Source organism: Rana temporaria, chromosome 10, assembly GCF_905171775.1.
Source record: "Rana temporaria chromosome 10, aRanTem1.1, whole genome shotgun sequence".
NCBI lineage: Eukaryota > Metazoa > Chordata > Amphibia > Anura > Ranidae > Rana > Rana temporaria.
The window spans coordinates 108672954-108686244 of record NC_053498.1 but is presented as its reverse complement, the minus strand read 5'-3'; the positions used below and the strand labels follow the sequence as shown (position 1 = coordinate 108686244).

At 55.7% G+C, this 13291-nt stretch overlaps 1 protein-coding gene across 4 annotated transcripts in view; it reads right to left on the bottom strand.

Moving 5' to 3' along the window:
* The window catches only part of SAMD11 (sterile alpha motif domain containing 11), a 207975-nt gene extending 205881 nt beyond the window's left edge, over window positions 1-2094 (bottom strand). For 2 of the 4 annotated variants that reach the window (XM_040325950.1, XM_040325951.1), the window contains exon 1: window positions 1156-2092. In XM_040325950.1, coding sequence (XP_040181884.1) covers window positions 1156-1723 — 568 coding nt within the window. In that variant the 5' untranslated portion in view covers window positions 1724-2092. Of the gene's footprint in view, window positions 1-1155 lie in introns of all 4 variants that reach the window. The other 2 variants (XM_040325953.1, XM_040325952.1) reach the window with 2 other exon arrangements.
* Window positions 2095-13291: the final 11197 nt, after the last annotated feature.

Genomic DNA, 13291 nt, shown 5'->3' with positions numbered 1-13291 from the left:
CACTAATAATAATGGGGTGACTGGTAACACTGGGGTCACTAATAATAATGAGGTGACTGGCAACACTGGGGTCACTAATAATAATGGGGTCACTGGTAACATTGGGATCACTAATAATAATGAGGTGACTGGCAACACTGGGGTCACTAATAATAATGGGGTGACTGGCAACACTGGGGTCACTAATAATAATGGGGTGACTGGTCACACTGGGGTCACTAAAATCGGGGTGACTGATCACACTGGTGTCACTAATAATATTGGGGTGTCTAATAACACTGGGGTGACTGGCAACACTGGGGTCACTAATAATAATGAGGTTACTGGCAACACAGGGGTCAATAATAATAATGGGGTGACTGGCAACACTGGGGCAACTGCAATTTCTGAGGTCACTGATAACACTGGGATCAATAAATTATAATACTAGGATCAATAAATTAATAGTCTGGTGTCACTAATAATAACGGGATGACTGATAATACTGGGGTCAGTGCAATACTGGGATCAATGATAACACTGGGGGGTCACAGAGAATACTGGGATCAATGATAACACTGGGGGGTCACAGAGAATACTGGGATCAATGATAACACTGGGGGGGGGGGGGGGGTCACAGAGAATACTGGGATCAATGATAACACTGGGGGGGTCACAGAGAATACTGGGATCAATGATAACACTGGGGGGGTCACAGAGAATACTGGGATCAATAAATGATCATTTGCGGTCTGCGGCTGCTAAAAATAATGATAATAAAGGGGGCTCGAATAACACTGGGATCACCGATAATACTGAGATCAATAAATAATTAATAAAAGGGGTCATTAATAATACTGGGATCAATAAATGGTCATTCTGTGGTCCCCTCTTTGCCTAGATGCCCCCCTGTGCCCTCTCCTCCCCTAGATGCCCCCTGTGCCCTCTCCTCTCCAGGATGCCTCCCTGTGCCATCTCCTTCCTGGGATGCCCCCTTGTGTCCTCATCTCCCAAGGATGCCCCCCTGTGCCCTCTCCTCCCCGGTGTGCCCTCTCCTCCCCGGGATGCCCCCCTTGCGCCCTCTCCTCCCCGGGATGCCCCCCTTGTGCCCTCTCCTCCCCGGGATGCCCCCCTTGTGCCCTCTCCTCCCCGGGATGCCCCCCTTGTGCCCGGTACCTTTGTGTCGGATGCTCCTCTTCCAGTCCTTGGCCGTCTCCCGGCCGCTGACGAACTGGAACTCGTTGGGGGTGAGCCACTCTCCCCGGTAGCGGATGGAGGGCCCCTTGCTGCCCTGACACAACTTCTGGATGTAGAGCAGAGCCTTGTTCTCCCCGCACTCCACCTCGATGCACGGCTCGCCCTGGTCGAAGAGCGGCTGGAAGTCCGGGACTGAGGAGAACCTCTCCAGCATCAGGTCGTCGGGCAGAGGCGGGTGGTGGGGCTCGTGTAGTCCCAGGTAGGCACGGTGAGCGTGGTGGGCAAAGAGGTGTTCATAAGCCGACTGGTGAGGGGTGACCACGGGGATGGCAGCGGCGGCCAGGTACCCGGGCAGAGAGTCCATAGGCTGGTTAAAGGCGGCCAGGGCGAGCTCCTCGCGGTCCGGTCTCTCCTTCTTGATGGCCGGCATGGTGCCCCGGCGGTGTCGGCGGGCTGGTGTCGGCGGAAGGTGTCCGGAGGGTGTCCGGCTCTCACAGCTGCTGCGCTCCTTGTGCCGAGGACGAGTCTCCCAGCCCGACTGAGACATGACATGCCGGAGAGGGCTGAGCCACCGGAGACATCCTGCCGCTTCACAGAATGCTTATTGATCCCCTATCGACCTCCCCCAGTGCGGGGCGCCCTGTGCCCCCCGCTCACCTCCGGTGCCCGGCTTCCTCCTGCCCCCTGTCTGACCCCTCGTCCAGGCGGGCAGCTCAGCCAACTTTTGCGGGCACTCTGCGCTGATCTGCAGCCATCCACCTGCCGGCCGGCCGGGCTCTCCGGTACTGAGGAAGAGGATGATGAGGAGGATGAGGAGCGGTGGGTGTTCTGCCGGTGTGCGGGGGATCCCTCTACATGTCACACGCCGGAGTTCACACACTCTCTGACCAAACAAGATTTGCCTTCGCCGCCGCTTCTCCAACTTGGCCCATTTAAACAGCACAGGCGGCAGCGGGAGGGGGCGTCGGCGAGGCGAGGGGGGTGTGCGACGGACGACAAGCCGCCACCACGCCGCACACTGAGCTTAGCCCGGGGACCACAGCACACCTGAGGGAGGGGGCATCTACTGAGTGGGCACAGCCCGGGGACCACAGCACACCTGAGGAGGAGAGGGGGCATCTACTGACTGGGCACAGCCGGGGGACCACAGAACACCAGAGGGAGAGGGCATCTGACTGGGCACAGCCGGGGACCACAGCACACCTGAGGAGGAGAGGGTGCATCTACTGACTGGGTACAGCCGGGGGACCACAGAACACCAGAGAGAGAGGGCATCTGACTGGGCACAGCTGGGGACCACAGCACACCTGAGGAGGAGAGGGGGCATCTACTTACTGGGCACAGCCGGGGGACCACAGAACACCAGAGGGAGAGGGCATCTGACTGGGCACAGCCGGGGACCACAGCACACCTGAGGGAGGGGGCATCTACTGAGTGGGCACAGCCCGGGGACCACAGCACACCTGAGGAGGAGAGGGGGCATCTACTGACTGGGTACAGCCGGGGGACCACAGAACACCAGAGGGAGAGGGCATCTGACTGGGCACAGCCGGGGACCACAGCACACCTGAGGGAGAGGGCATCTGACTGGGCACAGCCAGGGACCACAGCACACCTGAGGAGAGGGGGCATCTACTGAGTGGGCACAGCCCGGGGACCACAGCACACCTGAGGAGGAGAGGGGGCATCTACTGACTGGGCACAGCCCGGGGACCACAGCACACCTGAGGAGGAGGGAGCATCTACTGACTGGGCACAGCCCGGGGACCACAGCACACCTGAGGAGAGGGGGCATCTACTGACTGGGCACAGCCCGGGGACCACAGCACACCTGAGGAGGAGGGGGCATCTACTGACTGGGCACAGCCGGGGGACCACAGAACACCAGAGGGAGAGGGCATCTGACTGGGCACAGCCGGGGACCACCACACCTGAGGGAGAGGGCATCTGACTGGGCACAGCCAGGGACCACAGCACACCTGAGGGAGAGGGCATCTACTGAGTGGGCACAGCCCGGGGACCACAGCACACCTGAGGAGAGGGGGCATCTACTGACTGGGCACCGCCCCGGGGACCACAGCACACCTGAGGACTAGAGGGGGCATCTACTGCCTGGGCACAGCCCCGGGGACCACAGCACACCTGAGGACTAGAGGGGGCATCTACTGCCTGGGCACAGCCGGGGGACCACAGAACACCTGAGGAGTAGAGGGGGCATCTACTGCCTGGGCACAGCCGGGGGACCACAGAACACCTGAGGGAGGGGGCATCTACTGAGTGGGCACAGCCCGGGGACCACAGCACATCTGAGGAGGAGAGGGGGCATCTACTGAGTGGGCACAGCCCGGGGACCACAGCACACCTGAGGAGGAGAGGGGGCATCTACTGACTGGGCACAGCCGGTGGACCACAGAACACCTTAGGAGGAGAGGGGGCATCTACTGACTGGGCACATTAGGGGACCACAGCACACCTGAGGGAGAGGGCATCTGACTGGGTACAGCCGGGGACCACAGCACACCTGAGGGAGGGGGCATCTACTGACTAGACACAGCCGGGGACCACAACACACCTGAGGAGGAGAAGGGGCATCTACTGACTGGGCACAGCCAGGGGACCACAGAACACCTGAGGGAGAGGGCATCTGACTGGGTACAGCCAGGGACCACAGCACACCTAAGGGAGGGGGCATCTACTGACTAGACACAGCCGGGGACCACAGCACACCTGAGGAGGAGAAGGGGCATCTACTGACTGGGCACAGCCCAGGGACCACAGCACACCTGAGGGAGGGGGCATCTGACTGGGCACAGCCGGGGACCACAGCACACCTGAGGAGGAGAAGGGGCATCTACTGACTGGGCACAGCCCGGGGACCACAGCACACCTGAGGAGGAGGGAGCATCTACTGACTGGGCACAGCCCGGGGACCACAGCACACCTGAGGAGAGGGGGCATCTACTGACTGGGCACAGCCCGGGGACCACAGCACACCTGAGGAGGAGGGGGCATCTACTGACTGGGCACAGCCGGGGGACCACAGAACACCAGAGGGAGAGGGCATCTGACTGGGCACAGCCGGGGACCACCACACCTGAGGGAGAGGGCATCTGACTGGGCACAGCCAGGGACCACAGCACACCTGAGGGAGAGGGCATCTACTGAGTGGGCACAGCCCGGGGACCACAGCACACCTGAGGAGAGGGGGCATCTACTGACTGGGCACCGCCCCGGGGACCACAGCACACCTGAGGACTAGAGGGGGCATCTACTGCCTGGGCACAGCCCCGGGGACCACAGCACACCTGAGGACTAGAGGGGGCATCTACTGCCTGGGCACAGCCGGGGGACCACAGAACACCTGAGGAGTAGAGGGGGCATCTACTGCCTGGGCACAGCCGGGGGACCACAGAACACCTGAGGGAGGGGGCATCTACTGAGTGGGCACAGCCCGGGGACCACAGCACATCTGAGGAGGAGAGGGGGCATCTACTGAGTGGGCACAGCCCGGGGACCACAGCACACCTGAGGAGGAGAGGGGGCATCTACTGACTGGGCACAGCCGGTGGACCACAGAACACCTTAGGAGGAGAGGGGGCATCTACTGACTGGGCACATTAGGGGACCACAGCACACCTGAGGGAGAGGGCATCTGACTGGGTACAGCCGGGGACCACAGCACACCTGAGGGAGGGGGCATCTACTGACTAGACACAGCCGGGGACCACAACACACCTGAGGAGGAGAAGGGGCATCTACTGACTGGGCACAGCCAGGGGACCACAGAACACCTGAGGGAGAGGGCATCTGACTGGGTACAGCCAGGGACCACAGCACACCTAAGGGAGGGGGCATCTACTGACTAGACACAGCCGGGGACCACAGCACACCTGAGGAGGAGAAGGGGCATCTACTGACTGGGCACAGCCCAGGGACCACAGCACACCTGAGGGAGGGGGCATCTGACTGGGCACAGCCGGGGACCACAGCACACCTGAGGAGGAGAAGGGGCATCTACTGACTGGGCACAGCCCAGGGACCACAGCACACCTGAGGGAGGGGGCATCTGACTGGGCACAGCCGGGGACCACAGCACACCTGAGGAGGAGAGGGGGCATCTACTGACTGGGCACAGCCAGGGACCACAGCACACCTGAGGGAGAGGGCATCTGACTGGGTACAGCCGGGGACCACAGCACACCTGAGGGAGGGGGCATCTACTGACTAGACACAGCCGGGGACCACAGCACACCTGAGGGAGAGGGCATCTGACTGGGCACAGCCGGGGACCACAGCACACCTGAGGGAGGGGGCATCTACTGACTGGGCACAGCCCGGGGACCACAGCACACCTGAGGGAGGGGGCATCTGACTGGACACAGCCGGGGACCACAGCACACCTGAGGAGAGGGGCATCTACTGACTGGGCACAGCCCGGGGACCACAGCACACCTGAGGAGGAGAGGGGGCATCTACTGACTGGGCACAGCCGGGGAACACAGCACACCTGAGGGAGGGGGGAATCAACTGACTAGGCACAGCCGGGGACCACAGCACACCTAAGGAGAGGGGGCATCTACTGACTGGGCACAGCCCAGGGACCACAGCACACCTGAGGAGGAGAGGGGGCACCTACTGACTGGGCACAGCCGGGAACCACAGCACACCTGAGGTGGAGGAGAGGGGCATCTACTGACTGGGCACAGCCGGGGAACACAGCACACCTGAGGGAGGGGGGAATCAACTGACTGGGCACAGCCGGGAACCACAGCACACCTGAGGTGGAGGAGAGGGGCATCTACTGACTGGGCACAGCCCGGGGACCACAGCACACCTGAGGAGGAGAGGGGGCATCTACTGACTGGGCACAGCCGGGGAACACAGCACACCTGAGGGAGGGGGGAATCAACTGACTAGGCACAGCTGGGGACCACAGCACACCTGAGGAGAGGGGGCATCTACTGACTGGGCACAGCCCAGGGACCACAGCACACCTGAGGAGGAGAGGGGGCACCTACTGACTGGGCACAGCCGGGAACCACAGCACACCTGAGGTGGAGGAGAGGGGCATCTACTGACTGGGCACAGCCCGGGGACCACAGCACACCTGAGGAGGAGAGGAGGGGGCATCTACTGACTGAGTTCAGTCAGGGGACTACAGCACACCTGAGGGGGAGAGGGGGCATCTACTGACTGGGCACAGTTGGGGACCACAGCACACCCGAGGTGGAGGAGTGGAAGCATCTACTGACTGGGCACAGCCGAGGATCGCAGCACACCTGAGGAGGCATCTACTGACTGGGCACAGCCCGAGGAAAACGGCACATCTGAGGGGGGAGAGGGGGCATCTACTGACTGGGCACAGCCTGGGGACAAAAGCACACCTGAGGGGGAGAAGAGGAGGGAGAGGGGGCATCTACTCACTGTGCACAGTCTGGGGAGCACAGCACACCTGAGGGGAGGAGAGGGGGCATCTACAGACTGGGCACAGCCTGGGGACAACAGCACACCTGAGGGGGAGAGGGGGCATCTGACTGGGCACAGCCCGCGGACCACAGCACACCTGAGGAGAGGGGGCATCTACTGACTGGGCACAGCCCGGGGGCCACAGCACACCTGAGGAGGGGGAGAGGGGCATCTACTGGCTGGGCACAGTGTGGGGAGCACAGCACACCTGAAGGGGGAGAGAGGGAGGAGAGGGGGCATCTACTGACTGGGCACAGCCCAGGGACCGCAGCACACCTGAGAGGGAGGAGAGAGGTCATCTACTGACTGGGCACAGCCCAGAGACCATAGCACACCTGAGGGGGGGAAGAGGAGGAATCTACTGACTGGGCACAGCCCGGGACCCCAGCACACCTGAGTGGGGGAGAGAGAGCATCTACTGACTGGGCACAGCCTGCGGACTACAGCGCACCTGAGGGGGAGGAGAGGAAGCATCTACTGCCTGGGGACCACAGCACACCTGAGGGGGCATCTACTGACTGGGCACAGCCTGGTGACTACAGCGCACCTGAGGGGGAGAAGAGGGGGCATCTACTGCCTGGGGACCACAGCACACCTGAGGAGGAGATGGGGCATCTACTGACTGGGCACAGCCTGGGTACCACAGCGCACCTGAGGCAGCATCTACTGACTGGGCAGAGCCTGGGGACCGCAGCACACCTGAGAGGGGGCATCTACTGACTAGGCACAGCCCAGAGACCACAGCACACCTGAGGGGAGAAGAGGGGGCATCTACTGACTGAGGACTACAGCGCACCTGAGGGGGAGGAGAGGGGGCATCTACTGACTGAGGACTACAGCGCACCTGAGGGGGAGGAGAGGGGACATCTACTGCTTCCCAATAGATATCATTATAATCGGATTTCCTACACCGAAAACCAGAGCATCTCCATTAGGCTGGTAGGGGGCGTGTTATATGGTAATGATTCGTGACCCCATGTAAATTACGCACCTAACGACGGGCGCATTTGCGTGCATGCTCAGTATCACGTCAAATTTTCTCCCCAACTTACGCCGGCTCAATGTTTAGTCGACGTGAACGTAACCTACGCCCATCCCCATTCACGGACGACTTACGCAAACTTCGTAAAATACCACGCTGTTCCGACGTCCATACCTAACATGACTTACCCCTGCTTTATGAGGGGTAAAGTTATGGCGGTCGGACGCCTTACGTAAACAGCGTATTTTAATACGCCGGGCGCACGTACATTCGTAAATCGGCGTATGTAGCTCATTTGCATATTCAACGCGGAAATCAACGGAAGTGCCACCTAGCGGCCAGCGTAAATATGCACCTAAGATACGACGGCGTAAGAGACTTACGTCAGTCGTATCTTAGAGAAATTCTGGCGTATCTGATTCCTTGAATCAGGCGCCGAGATAAGACGCCTCACATTCAAACTTACGGCGGCGTATCTGAAGATAAGCCGTCGTAAGTCCTTTGTGAATCCGGGCCACAGTGTTTAATCATAGCTTGATTAAACACTAGGGCCCAGATTCATATAGGGAGCGCGTATTTGTGAACGGGCGTAACGTATCCTATTTACGCTACGCCTCCGCAACTTTGACAGGCAAGTGCAGTATTCACAAAGCAAAGTTGCGGCGGTGTAGCGTAAATAGGTTGGCGTAAGCCCGCCTAATTCAAATATGGAACATGTGGGCGTGTTTTACGGTAATCTACTGTGACCCCACGTAAATGACGCTTTTTACGAACGGCGCATGAGCCGTCCGTGAAAGTATCCCAGTGCGCATGCTCCAAATTAACCCGCAAAAAGCCAATGCTTTCGACGTGAACGTAAATGACGCACAGCCCTATTCGCAAACGACGGAAAATTTGTTGCTGGCCCGACGTCCATACTTAACATTGGCTGCGCCTCATATAGCAGGGGTAACTTTACGCCGGAAAAAGCCTAACGTAAACGGCGTATCTGCACTGCGTCGGCCGGGCGTACGTTCGTGAATAGGCGTATCTAGCTGATTTACATATTCTAGGCGTAAATCAGTGTAGCGGCCAGCGTAAATATGCAGTTAAGATACGACGGCGTAGGAGACTTAGGCTGGTCGTATCTTAGAGAAATTCTGGCGTATCTGATTTTTTGAATCAGGCGCCAAGATACAATGCCTCAGACTCAGAGATACGACGGCGTATCTGGAGATACGCCGTCGTATCTCCTATGCGAATCTGGGCCTAGGAATAGTGTGAAACGCGTCAGTGGTCCAGTTTGCTGTGGCTTGTAGTGCGGTTTTATTTTATATTACAAATAAAGGCAACGTTTGTTTGGAGTGCGGCTGTCCAGAAAGACTTTTCTTTTTCTACCAAAAACACACCACACATGTGCAACCACCCATCCAACATCCACAGCCAGCACAGTGAAACACACCGCACACGTGAAACCACCCATCCAGTATCCATAGCCACCACGGTGCAACACACCGCACGCGTACAACCACCCACAGCTAGCACAGTGAAACACACCACACACATACAACCACCCATCCAAAGGCCCACAGCCATCACAGTGAAACACACGGCACAGCTGCAACCACCCATTCAATCAACTCATCCCCAGCTGCCCACATCCGGCAAAATTAAACACACCGCACATGTGCAACCACCCATCCAAACCCATCACCCCCCACAGCCAGAATAGTGAAACACACAACACGTGCAACCACCCACCCAACCCCCTCACCCTTAACTGCCCAGCGCAAGTACAGTAAAACACACTGCACATGTGCAATCACCCATCCAACCTCCTCACCCCCAACTGCCCAGAACCGGCACAGTGAAACACAACACCCAGGTAATTCCCTAACCACCAACTGCTCACAGCCAGCAGAGTGAAACACACCACACATGTGCAACCACCCATCCAACACCCTCACCCCCAACTGTCCAGAGCTGCCACAGTGAAACACACCACACATGTGCAATCACCCATCCAAACCCCAACTGCCCACAGCCGGCACAGTTAAACACACCGCTCATGTGCAACCCCCCATATAACCCCCTCACCACCAACTGCCCACATCCAGTGAAACACAACACACATGTAAAACCATCCTCAGCCCCAACTTCCCACAACCAGCACAGTAAAACACACCGCACATGTGAAACCACCCATCCAATATCCACAGCTGGCACAGTGCAACACACCGTCACAGCACAAGTACAACCGCCCACAGCCAGCACAGTGAAACACACTGCACAGGTGCAACCACCCATCCAACCAACTCATCCCCAGTTGCCCACAGCCAGCAAAATTAAACACACTGCACATGTGCATCCAAACCCCTCATCCCCCCCCCCCCACAGCCAGAACAGTGAAACACACAGCACATGTGCAACCCCCTCACCACCAACTGCCCACAGACAGCACAGTGAAACACAACGCACATGTAAAACCACCCTCAGCCCCAACTGCCCACAGCCAGCACAGTGAAACACACTGCACATGAGCAACAACCCACACAACTCCCAACTGCCCACAGCCAGCACAGTAAAACACACTGCACATGTGCAATCACCCATCCAACCGCCCACAGCTGGCACAGTGAAAAACACGATACATGTGCAACTGTCTATGCACCCCACCCACTACAAGAAAAAAAGAAATGGAAGGCGCGCACACCTAGTGCATTACCAGAGATAATTTAATAATACCATTTTTTTTTGTATAAAAGTGGGTACTCACAAAATGCAACTGACAAAAGGCCATAAACACAGTGCATGGACATGCACAGAACACGGGGTGCATGTCCATGCACTGTGTTTATGGGTTTTTGTCAGTTGCATTTTGTGAGTACCCACTTTTATACAAAAAAAAAATGTATTATAAAATTATCTCTGGTAATGCACTAGGTGTGCGCTCCTTCCATTTCTGTTTTCTTGTAGTTCCTTTCGGATTACCCCATCTGAGGAAGGCAGCATCCGTATTTGTCACTCCCCCCCTGTATGATTTTTATACCTTACCCACCCGATCATTGTCTCCCTCTTGTTATACCCCAAATTCTGCTTCCTTTACACACTGCACTGCATTGTATTGTTTTATTACTTGTCTTCCAAATAAAACCTTTTTGAAAACAAAAAAAAGAGGAAGGCAGCATCCACCTAGTTTTGGGATACCATATATACCTCTCACACTACCATTTTATCCAATAGCTGTTACATCACACCTTGGAAGACCTATTAGCGCTGGAAGTGACTGCGTTTTTTGTATTTCACCCCACCCACTCTTCAACCACTTTACCCCCCCCCCCTCCCAAAAAACAAAAAACACACCATACACATGCAACTGCCCATCAGTCCTGTCCAGCCTCTGCCCCCCTCACCCAAACTGCATAGGCCAGATATGAAAAAGACACCACACATGCATAAATGCCCACCCACCCCCAGCTGCCAGTAAGCAAGTGAACGGTCATACATATCCTCCAACTATGGGCCACCAAAACACAAGGGTAAAGGGGGGGATGGGTGCATGCAGGGCAGTATGCCCATCTACAGTCAGGTCCATAAATATTGGGACATCAACACAATTCTAATCTTTTTGGGTCTACAGTGGGGCAAAAAAGTATTAAGTCAGCCACCAATTGTGCAAGTTCTCCCACTTAAAAGGATGAGAGAGGCCTGTAATTGTCATCATAGGTAAACCTCAACTATGAGAGACAAAATGTGGAAACAAATACAGACAATCACATTGTCTGATTTGGAAAGAATTTATTTGCAAATTATGGTGGAAAATAAGAATTTGGTCAATATCAAAAGTTCAACTCAATACTTTGTTATATATCCTTTGCTGGCAATGACAGAGGTCAAACGTTTTCTGCAAGTCTTCACAAGGTTGTCACACACTGTTGCTGGTATGTTGGCCCATCCCTCCATGCAGATCTCCTCTAGAGCAGTGATGTTTTGGGGCTGTCACTGGGAAACACAGACTTTCAACTCCCTCCAAAGGTTTTCTATGGTGCTGAGATCTGGAGACTGGCTAGGCCACTCCAGGACCTTGAAATGCTTGTATTTGGGATCATTGTTATGCTGAAAGACCCAGCCAGATTTTATCTTCAATTCCCTTGCTGATAGAAGGAGGTTTGCACTCAAAATCTCACGGTGCATGGCCCCATTAATTCTTTCATGTACACGGATCAGTCGTCCTGTTCCCTTTTCAGAGAAACAGCCCCAAAGCATGATGTTGCCACCCCTATGCTTCACAGTAGGTATTGTGTTCTTTTGTTACAACTCAGCATTCTCTCTCCTCCAAACACGACAAGTTAGAAGGCTGGCCGCAGGCCAGCCTGAGTTTGTGGGAGGAGTCGGAGAGTACTTAGGACTCCCTCCCTGGCTGGGCTGGGTCGGCGTATGTTTCAGGGTTCCCACCCACCCGTTCCCCCAGCTTTCTTACATACTCATTGTACATTTTTCTTATTCTTACATTCAAGGTATGCTCTCTTCTCAGGCATACCGTCCAGCAGGCCAAAGGCACACCTCAGGCCTTGGTTATTAGGGTTATCGCATTCCTTACTCGAGGACTCTGATTACAAGTTGTGTTTCTACCAAACAGTTCTACTTTGGTTTCATCTGACCATATGACATTCTCCCAATCCTCTTATGGATCATCTAAATGCTCTCTAGCAAACCTCAGATCTGAGTCCCTGGCGGCATAGTGTGTTACTGATGGTAGCCTTTGTTACATTGGTCCCAGCTCTCTGCAGGTCATTCACTAGGTCCCCCTGTGTGGTTCTGGGATTTTTTCTCACCGTTCTTGTGATCATTTTGACCCCGCAGGGTGAGATCTAGCGTGGAGCCCCAGATCGAGGGAGATTATCAATGGTCTTGTATGTCTTCCATTTTCTAATTATTGCTCCCACAGTTGATTTCTTCACACCAAGCTGCTTGCCTATTGCAGATGCAGTCTTCCCAGCCTGGTGCAGGTCTACAATTTTGTTTCTGGTGTCCTTCGACAGCTCTTTGGTTTTCACCATAGTGGAGTTTGGAGTGTGACTGTTTGAGGTTGTGGACAGGTGGCTTTTATACTAATAACAAGTTCAAATAGGTGCCATTAATACAGGTAATGAGTGGAGGACAGAGGAGCCTCTAAAAGAAGAAGATACAGGTCTGTGAGAGACAGAAATCTTGCTCGTTTGTAGGCGACCAAATACTTATTTCCCACCATGATTTGCAAATAAGTTCTTTCCCAATCAGACAATGTGATTGTCTGGATTTGTTTCCGCATTTTGTCTCTCATAGTTGAGGTATACCTATGATGACAATTACAGGCCTCTCTGATCTTTTTAGGTGGGAGAACTTGCACAATTGGTGGCTGACTTAAAGTGGGGGTTCACCCAAAAATTGTATTTTTATTTTACACACATTAGAGCCAGCATACTAAGGGCATTTACATTCGGCGTGTTTTTTTTCCCCCTCTGTACATACCTCTATATTCTGTTTTTCTCCAGGGCTTCCGATGACTGCAGGACTGGGCGTTCCTATGCTTCCGTTGGATGATTGACAGCTTGTGAAACAGGTGACCTGTCGCACAACGCACGTCACCAGATGTCAGGAAATACCCGAGCTGCGAGTCGGCACTATACGGCGCCTGCGCAGTGAGCT